The following is a 16,653-nucleotide window of genomic DNA, read 5'->3' on the forward strand; positions in this document are numbered from 1 at the left end:
CACCTGAAGTCTTAAGTGACTGATAGGAAAAACCTTTTATGAAAGGAGTATAACTCACTGCTCACTACTCTGTTAAGTTTTAGTAGTTTACCTTACTTTCCCATGGGATTTTTTCAGTCATTTATAGTTCATTGCTTCATATGGCTATAGAATCCCTGCTGTGTTAAAAAATGCCAAGTAAAATTATATCTCATTCACTGCTTTATGCTATACCTTCTTTTGTTCAGATCCAATTAGTGAAAGCTTGTTCTTCATTTATCATACTTTTAGCTGATTACATTAGGCATTACAATAGTTCTCTAGCTTTCCTTGACAATGTTTGCACCATCAGTGTTACATTTATGGTTGAGGAGGCTCTTTCATCTTAACTCTCTATTCCAATCAGTTCAGGGGGAAAAGTACATATGATTACTCTTGTTCAGACAAAACTTCTTTGCTTGTTTTCTCATATCAGAAATAATTCCACCAGATGTTTTAATTAAAAAAAAATCTGAATTTTACTGGTCCTTCCCCACTTTACCTATTCAAATGTAAAGAATCAGTGTTTTCAAAGCTGAACGCTGAAGTTAAATAAACCAACAAAACTCAGCATTTTGAACAGTATACAACTTTTTTCTCTGCTTTCTCCAAAATAACAGATGCAATCAAAGAGTACTACCACTATTTTCAAGAACCTGAAAGCATCTATTATGACCTACTTTTTTCAGTACCACACGAGCAACTGTAATGCTCTATGGGGGTCTCAGCAGCCATTTTGTCAAGCTGTTTTTCCCACCAGCTCACACACCCTCCCCACCTACACAAAACCAAGTGCAATTCAATCCCATTTAATACCACTTCCAGCTATCTGTAAATTTGCATTAATACAGAAACATCCAAAAGTCTCAGAAGTCACCCAGCTCCTTTTAAGGTTTGTTAATGTTCTCTTCCCTATCACCATAATAATTTTCACCTATAAAAATCTTTCAGATCTTTGGTCAATTTTTACATTACTAGCACAGAACAGTATATTTTGCTTTTTGTACTTTCCCTCTTTAGGTAAGCTTTATTTGGTTCTTGTCAGGTTGTTCCATTTTTGCCACATTCCCAGTTTTTAACAGTACTCTCTCCTGCTTCCTCCTCATAACAGCAAAGTTTAAATTCCTTGAAATGAAAATTCCTTTGTGCTCTTATAGTCTAGTTACTAGTTTTGTCTATTAATGATAACTATGTTGAGACTGATATTGCTCTAACAGCATACGCAAGACATTTGCCATGGTGCTCCACAGAAAATAAGTGTGAAGAACAAGAAAAAGCTGTTTCATGGGAAGTTTTATATGCATTTTGTCTATTCCCACCACCTCTATTCAGCACTGTAAATTCCACAAGGATTTCAGTAATCTGAAAATTTAAAAAAATAAAAAAATATTTTTAAAAAAAAAAAAGTTAATATTCAACCAAAAATCTAAAGTAAAGCTCTAGGACAAGACAACTCCCTTGCTAGTCTTTACAGTCCTTTTATTCAAAGACCATTATTTTAAGACTGTGTGTACAATTCCTATACAAACATTAGTAAAAATGCCTTTAATCATTCACGCATGTCACATTTATCTATATCATAGATAAGGAATAAATGAGAATCTCACTGAAGAGCCTGAATTGCTAAATACTTTGTGTTTGTCTTTCTCACCTTAAATATTTAGTGAGCACATTGGAAGAACTTTGCTTCTGTTCAGTTTCAGTTGTGTTTTGAAATAGAATGACAAAACCACAGATGTAACAGATGGTCTGGACTGCCCTCCCTTCACAGTTATACTGGTTAAAATTAATTCATATTAAGAGATCAGGCTACCTGATCTGTACTATACTTATTTTTCAGTAAGTAGCTATATAGACGTAATGTAATAAGGGGCTCTTGCTACATCTCAAAGGCTTCTCCAAGTTCTAAGCATAAAATTTATCTACTGTAGTTAGTGCTACTTCTAAACATGTTAATAAGTAATATTTTTGTAAGATATCCCTACCTTAGTTACTTAAAACCAGGTCCCACTGTTTTTAGTAAACAGTGTTGGGATCGGCACCTAGTCCAACCACATGCCTTTATATCCATTTCTGTCTTTGGTTCTGTGACCATCATCATCAGAGTAGCTGCCTATCGTACTCATTGTTTTTGCAATATAAATCATGAAGGAGTAAGATATCCTGTCAAGCACAAAATCAAAAGAATATTAACAACTCTCTTGTGGCATCCCATCACTAAGCAAACACATTTTTCCTAGCTCCATGAGACAGAGGTTCCTTTGGCAGGTTGCATCAGCTCCCAGGTATGACTTCAGAGCATTTGACATTTTGCTATGACTGGTCCTAGAAGGATGGTGTTGATGAAACATTGACAGAATTATGGGCAATTATTGTTGGTTACTTTATGGTAAGCAACAGAGTCAAAGAATTTGGCTTGTGGACTTATCTATCAAGGTCATCCAAAATGCCAATCACACACATCACTGCAATGGGCTAGGTCATTCCCACAGTTAATAAACTTGGTATCCAAGTTATTAAAACAGACAATATTAACTATTTCCTGGTGCAAGCACACAAGGTAGTGTCTGAATGATTTATGGCAGACATAAACAACATTTATAATTAGACCCAAAAAACTAGCATAGACTTAATACCACTCCCTTAAGTGCATAGAATCATTTTTCAAGTAGCCTTCCTCATTTTCCTTTAAATACCTGGAGCTTCTTCAATATACCCAGCTACAGGTAAGTTTGGTCAGTCTTTAGGTAAGGCTTCAAAGAGCTAAGCAGACACTACATCACCCTTACACATCTTATCCATAAACTCAAGATGTCAGCATCCCCTCTAACACACTTAATGTTATCTTTATGAACTGCCATGAGTATATTAATGTATTCCTGAGATACCAGCTTGGATTTTCTTTCTCTTGGGAAGTATTACAAATTAAAGACCCTGTTTGTATTTAAAAGCTAAGACAGCACTGTAGATCAAAGCAGCATAGACATCTTTTCAATTTTCTTTTTTTAATGCACTATTTGTACACCCTTCCCCCTAAGGTCATGAGTTGTACTTTTTCATGCCATTCTTACTCTCTCATTATGTTGTTCAATCTTGGTTTTTACTTACTGCTTTCAGATTTTTTCCACAGTCTCCAGTTCATAGCAGAATCCACACAACAAACAGACACACTGGAGAGAAGACAGATTCATTTTCTAAAGTCTATTACGGACTGGTGAAAGAACATGTGGAGTTTTTTTAAACAGCTTTTTAAGTCCATTTTCAGGATGAATTCATGCCAGTGAACAAAGCTATGTAGTGCTTCTAAACAGTGAAACCATTTATCCTAACAGCAGATACTATATACATAAAATGGAATTCAAGTACTCATCAGCATGCTTCAGTTTTACTAGAGGAATCATAGATCATACAGAGTAGTTTGTATTCATATTCACATAGCCCTGGACTTCCAAAAGAATTAGAATTTATCATGATTTCTGACATCCACCCATTAAGAATTCATTTCACAGCCCACTGAGCACCCACAAGCTACTACATTACCAGTTATGGCTACCAGTTGAAATCCAGACCAAGTGTACCGTCCATTCACCTCAAAGAAAAAAATACTTGGTATAAAAAAATCAATCATCAGAGCATTTCAGAAAGTCCCACTTCAGTCCCTTGCGCAATCTACAGCCTATTCATACGAGCTGAGCTGGTCATGTAGTAGTAGAACCACAAAGGGACTTGGACAAAAGCTGTGTCAAAGTCCAAAACTCCCAACAGGTCTCACCTTTCATTTTACTCTGAAAACACCTAAGTTCTAACTACTTTCCAATGTCACCAACCATATCTGTTTTTTCTAATGTTGAGTAACTCACCACCTATATTCACAAGTTCTGTCCTGCATAAAGTACACAATTTTTTCTGGTAGTTTGTCTGAGTGACTTCTTATTAAATCATAATACAGGGGTTTAACTCCCTTCCAGATTTCAACAAACTCTCCTGGGATATGGGGGTACCCCCTTCCAGTTCTCCTGTAGCAATTCTTAGAGGCAAGGAATAACACTGTTCTCTCTAGTCAAAAATATGCAAGTATAACTACATTTGCTGTTACACCACACAAGAAATTATCCTGCTATTGCTGCCATAATGATAACCAAGAGACTACAAAACCTGAAAATGGCCAAGAAGGTACCTTGTCTAAAAAGCCATTTTACCACCTTCCTGTTAAGTTGCTGAATATTGAAGGTACATCAACATCCTCAACAAATGGAACAGCTCCATTAGACCTGTTTAGCATAAATGGTAGATGGGGACATTTCTCTGAAAAGTAGGAAGTAATGAAAGATTTACCAGGCACAGGAAAAAATTATACTGAGCTCTATACCTTCTTCTAGGATCCATCCACTCTTCACTGCCTTTTTGTGCATATTAGCAAAACAAAATTTAGGCTTCACTGCCACTCACACTTCTTGCCCACGTCTACTTATGTGCACATGTATCTAGCTTAATCCACACAAAGAGGAAGGTAGCATTTACACAAGGAAAACACAGAAGAATTCACTGAAAATGCTAAATACTTGTCCAATCCTTCCTCCGTCTTGGTATCTCCACTCACTTCAAGCACATAGAAAAGGACTTACACAAAGAGACTTCAGAATTGCCAACATGCCTACAACAATAATCAACTAGACTGCATAACAGCTGCAAGTCTTGCTGAATCACTAAATCCTCATCTACTGCTTGAATTAAGTACTCACAGCATTGGCGTCAACATCACTGTGTATGGCAACTGTTTTAATCCCCATCTTCTTACACGTTTTGATGACCTGCCACATAAGAAGTGACAATTACCAATACTTAAATACCAATAATTTTAGAATTAAAAATCAAAAAATTAAAATGTTACATACTTACTCGGCATGCAATCTCTCCTCTGTTGGCAATAAGGAGTTTTTCAAAAGTCTAAAGAGAAAAGAACAATAAGAATCCTGAGAGACAAACAGAACACAAGTCTTTCTCCCTCCAGAAACATGCATTCTTTTCTCCTCCACTCCCACTAAAACCATGATTTATCCATGACCTTGTATTTCTGAGAACACCTACTTTTAAAGGGGTTCTCCTGACTTAAATGATGATATAGCAAACCATATGCTATACTAGATCTACAGAGCACACACAGGTTCAGAAGAAAAAGGGTTTGACTATTCAGGAGCATTCCTTAGATCTCCTTGCCAACTAGAACCCTACAGCAGCTCTAGAAGTCAGCCAAGCCCAGGGAAGAGGTGCATGTAGATTTTATGCTGCCTGGAAGTAGCACAGGTACATACTGGTACAATGCTGGCAGGTACAGTGGTCACTGCCCCCAACCAGTATAGATGATCTGTAACAAAATTCTCATCTGATATGAGCATCTATACTTTAAAATATATTCTAATCATAAGGAAGACTAGCTCCATCATGCCTAGGTCATGGTGGGTAAAAGGCCAACACTTTGACCCTGTACAGGCACACCTGCTGAGTTGTATCAGCCTTACCCCTTCTCCTATCTCAGCTTCACCTGAGGAACCTGGCAAAATTCTGCATGGCCATCAAGACACTGTTACACATTCAACACTAAGTAGCAAACAATTCAACAGAACAGCAAATCAAACTTAAAACTCCCCTGAAATTCACTGTCACTTTTCACACTGGAATGCACTAACTGCAAATGTACCTCCAACACGTCTATATCATGCCTGTAAGAAGGGGATAACAAGCTGTTGGAAGTCAATAAGCCTTACACCCCTTCCCATTCAGAAAAGAGAGGTGGAACAGCAGAGTTCCTCAGCACAAAAATTTCACTGTTGGGATAAGGGTTATTGCTATCATGTGCCTTGCTACTAAACACACAGATGCATTTTGTTACTTCATCTGCTCAGTTATAAATACAGACTGCCACTGAAAGAAACCATCCTAGGTGACACACCCCACTGCTTTCCACACCCCAGACCACAGGGACCCAGCTCCAGGACACATCACAAGTTTAATACAGTAATTGAACAGTCTTATTCTGCCTCCCATGCTCCAAATGAAAGACATAGGATAGAGAATCAGCAGGACTCTCCTTCAGGGGCAGTCTGCAGTCATACCATATCAGGTTTATCAAACAATACCCAAAGATATTGGACAGTTATTCTCCCTCCACTACACCAAACACCTTGTTTCATATGGACTAGGGGAAGAGAAGGTATTGCCGCAACAACAACTAAAACTGTTTACTAGTCTCACAGTCATTAGCTAATTTGAGGAGGAGAAGACAGGTGCCAGAGGAGAGAAAGGAACACTGCAAAACTCCAACAGGAACTGCTATTGACAGACTAGAACACATTTGCTCTAGACTCCAGAGAAACTCAGCATGCCCTTGACCAAATCTATTTTTTCAAAGTCAGGGCTGAGCTGACATCACACAACCAGTTTAAAAATACTACCACATGATAATACCATATGGAAATTAAGTGATAAGAAACTCTTCCAGATAAGAGCTGCAGCAAGCTTATACAGAAGAATCAGCCAGATCTGCTGAATACCACTGCCCAGTGCACAGGCACAACTGACTCAGATGGATCTTAAACATCTTTAAACAAGCTCAAGTATCAGATACAAATATTTTAAGAACACCACAGGAGCTAGAAACTTTTTGGAAGAGCTTTTTTTCACTAGGGATCTGGTCTAAATAATCATACAAACTGTTCCTGAATCTAAATTTCAGCATTCTAGGTACCTAAAGATTTTTAGGCATACAGACTTGAGGGGGAATTAAAAAAAATATTCCCAAACACCTGGTATTGAAAAGTATCATGACCATGACTCAAGTTCACCATCAACCTAGTTCTTGGTATATAAAAGCTGTTTTATTAATCAGCTGTGGTCACAGTACAAGACAAAATTTTCAGTATCAAGATTTTAGGAATATTTGACATTCATTTTAATTTTTCAATTCTAGTCTCTGTCTGAACACACAGAGACTAGACTTAAGTCAAACATGATAAAAAGAAATTAATTCACATACTGCTTTGGAGTAACATTTTGTTATATAATTTCCACTAATTAGGCTGAAAAGGTGTCACATGAAAGTTATTACAAAGACAATTTAAGCTCTTTTCTGGTTTGTTTTTTTCAGTGCCCCTTCCACTCCCTGCAGTAGTCACTGGTTGAATTACACAGCTCCTAAATGAGAGAAACCAAATACCCACCTATATGGTCTAAATAGAATTATGCATTTAGAAAAGCAAGGGGACCTTAATTCAGCAAGCACCTTAAGAAAAAGCTATCTTCTGAAAAGAACCTGTAAAGCCACAGTTCTAGGTACACACCGATTTTCTCCACTTCCTAATGCTGTCTCACTTCTAGTTAATTGCTTCTACATTGGTGTATAAGGACAAGCTTATCAGTCCTGATTTGTTGGCATCCTTGCTCTTGAATATTAGTGCACTTTCAGTCCCATTATTTTTCCCCATGTCTTACTTCCGAGACCATGCCAAGACAATCTTCCATGAGGAGAGTTTTTCTTGGCTCAGCTGTAAACTGAGATTGCTACTGCACAAGCCCCAAGATGAGGATTTGCTATTCTCCACAGGCCTTAAAGGCCCATCTTTTTTTGAGGTCTGAAGTTCTCACCCCTATGCTAGGTGATGTAACAATCATGCTGCCACTGCTACATAGCTTTGTTTCCACAAACAGCTTTTGGCTTGTCTAGCTCCCAGATGTTTTAACAGGCCTGTTACTACCCACACCATGAAAAACATTAACAGTTGTTTCATAATTATAACATGTTCAGGCCAGTGTATAACTTTCCCAAGCTCACAATCACTTATTGAGCCTTTGGGTATACACTCAAAAGTAACATCCAATTTTGCTTGACACATATCCTGCAAAAGCAACTTCCTTTATGGTTTAGAAAGAAAAACATGCTGTTAAACCAGCCATGGGGTATACCAAGAGAACTACTATTGTTAACAACAGCACAAAGAAGAGGGCAGTTTAAAAACCCTGATGTCAGTATTACAGCAAGGCATCAAAAAGAAAACATGCACCATACTACTTACCTTTTCATTTGGATCATGCACAGATGAATAGAGTTTATGTGAAGTTACAAGGCACCATCTTGAGCACAGTGTTTCCCACTAGAGAAGAAACAGGGAGTTAAGCCTGTTACAGTACGCCATTAAATTAAAAACATTTCATACACTGACATCTTAAGGAAACTTCCATAGCCTTTTACTCCCTCACCAAGTGGATTACAGCTCATAAAGAGCTGCCCTTCTCCATGCAAACACTCACAAACATTAATCAGAAACAATTCAGAAACCCTAGATATGAGGTCATTAACTTAAGCATTGCTCTCTACTATACCATCTTCTTTCCTTCTTGTTCCAAGAAATACCTACAAGAAATCTCAGAAGAGCATGCATGCATATGTCTGTACACAGTGGTGATGGGAAGAGGCCTTCACTGCTAGGGAACTGCTAGTCATGCAGCAGACTGGCACCATACAGCGTGGAGAAGTAGAACATACTTTAGATGCTAGCTAAACTCTCAATCTTCCCTATCACAGCCTTCTGAGAGCAGTCTGAGGAAAAGAGGTCTTTTCCTCTTGACTTCTGCTCTGAACAAGCTTCTACAAAGACAGTTCCTATAGCTGAACATTTTTGCACAACACAGGTAAAAAGTAGTATACACACGCTATTTCAAAGAAAACACAATAGATGGTATCACGGATTTGTAAGTGAATCAAAAAGGAGATTCAGATAGGTATTACTTAAGCAAGTAATTTAACAACATAATGGCAGTTAGCCATAAACAAAGATAATCATACAGAAAACGATACCACACCAAAGATGCATCAGTACAGACAGCTCTGGCAAAGTCATACTTAATCACCCACTTGGAATCAAGAAGACTATAAAAAGCCTTAATAATAGATATTGTCCAGTAGGAAACAGCAGTGATGGGAATAGCCAGAACTCAAAGTTTGTCAATTCTGTCTTAAAGAACTGTTTTCAAAAGTTGCAGAAGTCTGAGAAAGTAGCAGAAAGTAAAAGCGTCCTGTGAAAAGACTGTGTAAAAAGATATGAATATGGACTACATTAGGAAAAAAAATCAAAAAATAAAGAAGCATATGTACACAAAGAGCTTAATTAGAGAATTCAGTTGCACTTTCCACAAGAGTAGTGAAATTAAGACAGTTCAAAAATGGATAAAATTTCAAGTTTACTGTAAGCTCATATTGATTTTGAAATAACAGTGGCTCTCAGTCACTGGAATGTGACTACTCCCTATAGTTCCTATCCCTCTAGCCTGATCAAGTTTGAAAATACTTTTCATGTTGCATCACAGAAAGCAGAAACCAGCCCAGGATTGAGAAGGCCATGACACTTGCAATGCAGCTGATATTTTAATGCTATAAACAAAAAACAATATATTTCAACACAAGGAAGCCTTAGAGCCATACCATCTCTTGCTACAACCAAGCTTCATGAGCAGAAAGCTATTATAGTTACACAAACTGTTTAGTTGCCAGTCACTAGTGGCAGACATAGCATACACTGTTCCCAGATAACCCATCTATGCTTAATTCTTCCAAACAATTCATATATGCTTAATTTTTCTGAAACTAAAAAAGGGTCAGTGGAAAGTGACCATTCCACTTTTGTTTCACTGAGTTGTTTCCCATTCAGTTTTGACTGTTTGTTTTGGTGGGGGTTTTTGCTGCTTTTATTTCTTTCATTTCATTCCCCAAAGATAAAATCCAAACCAACCTAAAACACAAATCATTTGACATGCTAGAATCAAATGCGCTAGAGGTTTCTTTGGGTTTTTTTTTTTTTTGCAGGAGTATATTATTCTTCATCTGAGGGTGTGACAGTACAATCTGTTTCAGGCATTACAGAGATGGAGTTAAGGACAGAATTCTGCAAGCTATAATCACACCTGCCAGCTGGTCATCATCCCAAGTTTACAGCACAGTTGTTACACCTTCAGTGACTGTACTGTGATCTAGATATTGTCAGAGGACAGAGGAAGGATAACTAGAAAAGCAGCAGAGTACGCTCTCCAGCTCCAGAACACACACAGTTAGGCAGATTGAGTCCCTCCCCTCAAAACACTATTGACATAAGTGCTTGAGAAACCACAAATAGTCTAAAGAAGGTCATACAGGACACACACAAAAACTCTCCACCAAGTTAATATTATTCATTGGAGAAAGTGCTTGTTAAAGGTCAGTGGGGCTAATCTAAATGCATGCAGTAAGCAGGGAAAAGGCAACAACCAGGCAAGGAAGGAAAAGCTTCTCAACTTGCTTGTAAATACCTTTCATACAAAATTAGTTTTGGATGCCTAAAACATCCAGTTTTGGAAGCCACAAGAGCTATGCATAGGAGACTGGAAGGATAGGTAATGATGGAGGGAAATTAGCTAGCATTAAGCTGCAGAATCTTAGCCATCTTGAAAAAAAAAAAAAAAAAAAAAGGAAAAGCCCTGTTAAAGCTTTTTATACAGAAAGAACAAAATTACCAAGCAATTTAAAAACTTGGAAAAACTTTATATCACACTCAGCTCTGGTTTTACACTACAGAATTGGACAGATTCCACATAAAAATCTTGTAATAGCCTAATCTAATTATGTACCTATGTTTAAAAATTTAACTGCCTCCTTTCACACACACAGGCAAATCACTTAGAAAGCCAGGTTCAGCCCTGAATCGAGTACTTGTTGGGTAATTTCCTAGAACAAATCAAGCATATTGCTCAACTCAGATGTGAAATTCCAACTCTAGTTCACAGCTTTTAAAAGAAGGGGTTCTGTATCTACCTATACCAACATACACTAAGGTTTAAGAGTTTGCTTAATCTAGCATCCACTTCAAGAAAAATCTCTTTAGAGGCCTGCTCCTAGCCACTATGAGCAATTGAGTAATTACTTAAAAATAAACAAGCATTTTGTAAATAATGCACATCTAAGGCCACAAAGAAATGCTACTTAACTGACATCTCCAACTCTACAGCTACACAGGTGTCATCATCAACCCCTAGGCTTCCAAGCTCTTGCCATAGGTAGGTTGTTTAAGAGCTACATCAAACCTCCAAAGACCTTTCAAACCAAAAACCCAGCCAAGCCAACCTAACTCTCAAGCTGCGTCCTTAATTGGGTGCCTCCCCCAAACCACACATGCCCTATTATACCTTACACAGACATTTCCTCAGAACAGCCCAGAGAGCTCAGCTTGACCTGAAGACTTCCTTGCATCCTGTAAAAGTAGGAGAGGGCAGTAGACTCATCTGGTACAACCTATTTTTGTCATGATTTGTTACTTCCATTTGATAAAGCTTTTGACTCCTGAAAGCCTAAGAATGCAGGCTATTAATTTATGAAAACTCAGTTCTAGACTTCTGCATTTAGCTTGGAGTTCTCCATGTCCAGCGAATTTTTGGAAAACAGATAGTATCAGTGATGTACTTTAGAAAAGCATCCTGCTTTGTCTATTATTAATTGCAGAATAGCCAAACTAAACTAAAATAGCTGTAACAGTTATTTTATAATTTCATATTTTAAAAAATAATCAAACTACAGAATCCCTTGTAGAATAGTATGCCCACTGCCACTTACTTTTGACACCTCATAGACAGCCTGCCTCCCCTTGGGCACCCAACCCTAAGAAACCTCCTGAGGTGGCTTAAGGACACAGTATACAGCAGCAAAACAGAAAATTAACTTGTTATTTAGATATGGTTTATATGTGTGTTTTTAAAGGTTTACATGCCCTCATGGAGGAAGGAAACCTCCCTGCCATGCTGGTCAGCTTGTAAATAACTCATTGATACTGAGTTTTACAGGCAAAAAAGGGTCTCAGTGTCAAAACAGAGACTCAGAGTTCCAGATTTCAGGCAGGAAAAGCATCATATATCAATATTTGCTGTAAGAAGTCTAGTATGGGAAGGAATGTGTATTTTAGCATTACTAGAAAACACAGTAAGCAATACCCAATAGTAACAGCCAGACTAACACATTTCTTTTCACTAAACAAATTCTACCTCTCCCAAAATTTTTGCCCCTACACTTTCAGAGTTCTCGGTGTAAGATAACATGAGAATAACCCCTTTATCCTTGTGGTGTATCTAGTATTAGCCATCAGTATTCTTGAGTAGCTATAACACTGACTAAAATGATGATTTCTTTTTCCATATTTTGACTACACAGCAAATATTCCCAAATCTTTATTTCAACTCATTTGTCAACATAATTTCTTGTGGGTGGAACTCTACTGATGGAGTAGGTTTAAAGCATATAGGAAGGAGACACCTTCAGGTGCAAGACTTTGAATCTATACGGCTGAAAACATAGCTTCATAATACAATACCATGCAAAGCTCTTAAATGGGAAGGGAAACATAACACTTCTGTATTTCTTTTCTCTAAGGAAGTACTTTCCCTTCCTTTGTATGCTCAGAGCACTGAGCAGCCAATCCCTTGTAGCTGTAAGTAGATTCTCCTGAAGCCAACTGCAAACACAGCTGTGGTACAAGGTTCTGTAATGCACACTGTGCTTCTCTCTGACCAGACTGACACACACAATTCTAAGAACAGAAAATCTTTCATATTTGCCAACAGAGCATACAAACTGCAAACAAGGAAACACTCATCCACCTAAGCTATTTTTTTAAGCTCAGTCATTCCTATATCCAGGTAGCTTCTCCACTGTGCCCTAAAGCTTGTATAGTGAACCAAGCATGGGAATACAACCAGCTGAGAAGCTACTCACAGAGAGTGGGAAAAACATGTTCTCAGCCAGATTTCAGTCCAGCTTATCCAAAACATTCATGCAATAGTGCTGGCACAAGTTGCAGGGAGGCAGGAGCTCAAAAGGAGCAGCCTGTGATCAAGACCTAACAGCTGCACAAAGTTGGAAGAGTTTCTAATGGCAACAGCCTTAAGAGGTCCAGTAAAGCTGGCTGGCACCTGTGAAACAGATCACAGTACAGTAACAATCTATGCAAGTAAGACAAAATAAATTAAAACAAAGTGTCTCAGAACAAAAGTGACTTTTTTTTACCCAATATAGAATTTCATAAACTCTCAATTTTTCCCTTTCAAAACTTTTTGCACTTTTGCCCACAGTACACAGCACAGCATACCTTCCCTACAAATTCAAAAAAGTTACTCCTAGGACCAGAAATCTCTATCTGAATTATGCTTTGAGAGTGCTTGTCAGTACTAAAATCTGTAGTTTACATACTAGAAACAATCACTAAACTCCAGAAGTTTATGGCTACATTCATCTCCGCAGATTGGCAATCATTAGCACACCCTTCCCTAGTGGCAAATAATATCCCATCAGCCTAGTATTTCTGCACTTACGAACAAGGGTGAAAATATTTCCCTGGACTAAGAGCATGCTAAAAATAACATAAGAGAGCAAGAAGCTTCCACTGTACAGATTACTTCCATGACACATGGGTGCACAGATGGCAAGGAAACTTTCCATAGCTTTAATACAATTACTAGAAAACATCTACACTAAAAATCTGTATCAGCAGTTTACTCTTGGAAGTCATGATGTGTAGCATCAATCACTTTGTTCTACATTATTTTAAACAGTCCAGCAGCTCTCCCAAGAGTTTCATGACTGAAATACCAAAAGCTGTGTCTCACCCTTGTTCTCTGATTACAGCCTTCTTTCAACATCAGGTTTTCTCACAGCTACAGAAGTGCAAAGCATTCAGAATGAAATTTTGGTTATATTCCAAGCAGAACCTGTTCTGCATAAAACCTAAACAGAAGTGACAGGCACTACATTAGAAACACAGTGAAGAGTCAAATCCCCAGCTCACAGTTTCTGCACCTTTCTCAGGTTCTTTATTGATTTCCACATGAAAGCAGCACAAGAAGTTAAGGGCATCTCAGTAGCTACTAGCCCTTGCAAAAACTGTAGGAGTTCTGAGCATAGTCAAGTTTGAAGACATCAATTTATTATCTATGTTAGCAAAACATAAAAGAACCTATGAAAGCAATTTCCATGCAAATTTGTTTTATTAGAGGTTTCCCAATAGACTGCTGTCCTGATGGTGACCTTCAGGGCTAGAAATCACTTCAGTGGCATAACTCATGAGTCCTATTAAATAGCTGTAAAAATATTTTGTTTTACTGAGGTGTCACTAATGCAACACTTTCAATACTGCATGCCCTGGCACTGTCAGACAATGCCCTTGAGATGCCAGAAAGAAGGAAACAAAGTGGGCCTTTCACAGGCCTTCTGGAGGCTCCAAAGGACTGACATCAAAGTCTTACAACTACTTAGTAGGATAAGCAGAAGCCTTCCACACGTACATACACATACTCATGGCTTCCAAATATGAAGTTTTCAAACAGGATGGGCTCTGTTAATGTGAAGTCATCTCCAACTAAAAAACTCTGGTTCTTGAAAAGCTTCTCTTGTGTACACCTTCACAGGAAAACAGGTTTACTACACATATATTTCCTAAGGAAAAACACCTGGGTAAAATGCATGCTGTTTTCCTCTTTAATCCCTTTTCCAAATTCCCTGCCCACAGAAACCACATCTTTTACATGATTCCTAGAAACAGGTGAGGAGTTCTTTATAGTATTGCTATTAAGCAACATTTCTAGAGAGAAGTCCATCCCACACCTTCAGAGGTGCACTGGGCCAAACATTTTCTGTAATTCAATGCACTCTTCTCCACTGGAACTCTACACAAATTGTTTTTTTTCAGGAAAAAATAAACAAACAGTAAATTCATTCTACAGCAGACAATTAGAACTATGTTACAATACTTTTCCCATAAAGAAATAAAGTGCAGTGTCATTCAAGTGTTCCACAACACAATGTGCAAATTCTGTTTGTTCTCATCTAAAATACAATCTATAAAAGTAACAGATGAAAACACAGCAGGTTCCTCAGTGAAGTTACTCCACAGACTAAGAATAAGGTTTTCTAGATAATTGCAGATCTTCATCAAAAACACTGGTATGGTTCTGCAATGAATTCATTGCCTTTCCATGAAAAGCAAGAAAAACAGAAAACTGCAGTAAAGCTTTAAGTAATAGCTGAAAGCAGCCTAATTATCTGGGGTAAAGGGGGAGGTGAGGGGAATAGGGAGAAAGAAACAACTCGTTTCTCTGTTAGCTAGCATTTTTCAACTAAAAATAGCACAAAACTACCCTCTACCCCAGGGTTTTCATAAGCTTGTGTTTAACAGAGGGAAAGAGAAGGAAACTGAAATCACAGAACCGCTGAATCAATCAGGTCAAAAAAGACTTCTGAGATCATGGAGTCAAACCTATGGCCAAACACCATCACGTCAACTAGACCACGGCACTGACACGTCCAATCTTCCAATGAACACCACCGGGGACGCCGACTCTGCCATCCTAAAGTACCACACAACCCGGCTCACCAGCAGAAAATTAATTTAAAAATTAAAAATAAATCACAGTCTCCCGGCAACACGCCGACGGGACACAGCAAGGAACGGCCTCTCGGATGCTGGGAGCCCGCAGGCACAGAAGGCAGGACACAGGTTCCACAGCCCCCCTGCTCCCGGCCGCCACTCGCCGACCGCCCCCGGCCGCACGGCCGCTCCCGGCGCCCACCCGGGGCCGCGGCCCAGCACACACGGAGCTCCCCGGAGCCTCTCGCCCATTCCGGGGTCCCCGCCGGCCACACGGGGAACCTCCTCGGGGGAGAGGCCACCCACCCCTCGCCCTCCCGCACACTGAACAGCCCCCGCCCGGCGGCCCCATCCACGGGGAGCCTCCAACCCCCCGTGGCTCGGTGCCCCTAGGCTGCCGCCACTCTCGGGTCGGCCCCGAAGGCGACGCTCACCCCCGGCAGCCGCGCCCGCCGGCCGCCCCAGCGCAGGAGCGCAACCACCGCCATGTCCGCGGCCGCCGCTGCCCGGCCGCCCTTTCACCCGCGCCGCCGGGGCCGGGCCGCGCGCAGCCAATCCCGGCGCGCGCCCGCCCGCCGGGGGCGGGGAGGGGCGCGAGGGGCCAGCCGCGCGCGGCACGTGCCCCTCGGGGCCGCGCTTGCGCGTGCCGCTCCGGGCGCGGCTGCGGCGGCTGCGCGCGCGCCTCCGCCACCCTCGCGCCCTGCGCGCGCGCACGGAGCCACGGAACGTTCCCGGCTGGAAGGGACCCGCAAGGGTCATCCAAGGCCAACTGCTGGCCCTGCACAGGACGGCCCCCGAGGCACAGCGTGTGCCTGAGCGCGTTGTCCGAAGGCTTCTTGAACTCTCCGCCTGGCGCTGTGACCGCTGCCCTGGGGAGCTTCTTCCAGGGCCCAAACACCCTCTGAGTGAAAAACCTTTTCTTAATATCCAGCCTAAAGCTCCCCTGGCACAGCTTCGTGCCGTTACCCTGAACATCTGGGGCTGCCTGCTCCTGTGCACCTGCCAGAAGGCACAGCAGCACCGGCAGGGGATCCATCCCTCCCCTGGGCTTCCGTGGGGAGAAGGTGAGAAGCGCAGCTGTGACAGCGTGCCTGATCCAAGCTCCTGCCCTATGAAACACAAGCACGGTCGGCATGAGAGATACTGATCGTCCTCTACTTCTCATCATCTGCAGGAAGTACTTGCTGCTTGGCTTCTGTGCACG

At 40.4% G+C, this 16,653-nt stretch overlaps 1 protein-coding gene across 1 annotated transcript in view; it reads right to left on the bottom strand.

Annotated features, from left to right (window-relative positions):
• PCCA (propionyl-CoA carboxylase subunit alpha) overlaps nt 1-15,973 on the bottom strand; it is a 274,019-nt gene extending 258,046 nt beyond the window's left edge. Inside the window, exons 1-4 of the mRNA XM_015631135.3 lie at nt 15,884-15,973; nt 8,088-8,165; nt 4,918-4,965; nt 4,761-4,829 (exon numbers count right to left, since the gene is read on the bottom strand). Of these exons, the coding sequence (XP_015486621.1) occupies nt 4,761-4,829; nt 4,918-4,965; nt 8,088-8,165; nt 15,884-15,937 (249 nt within the window). The 5' untranslated portion in view covers nt 15,938-15,973. The remainder of the gene's footprint in view (nt 1-4,760; nt 4,830-4,917; nt 4,966-8,087; nt 8,166-15,883) is intronic.
• Nucleotides 15,974-16,653: the final 680 nt, after the last annotated feature.

This window comes from Parus major, chromosome 1 (genome assembly GCF_001522545.3).
Source record: "Parus major isolate Abel chromosome 1, Parus_major1.1, whole genome shotgun sequence".
NCBI lineage: Eukaryota > Metazoa > Chordata > Aves > Passeriformes > Paridae > Parus > Parus major.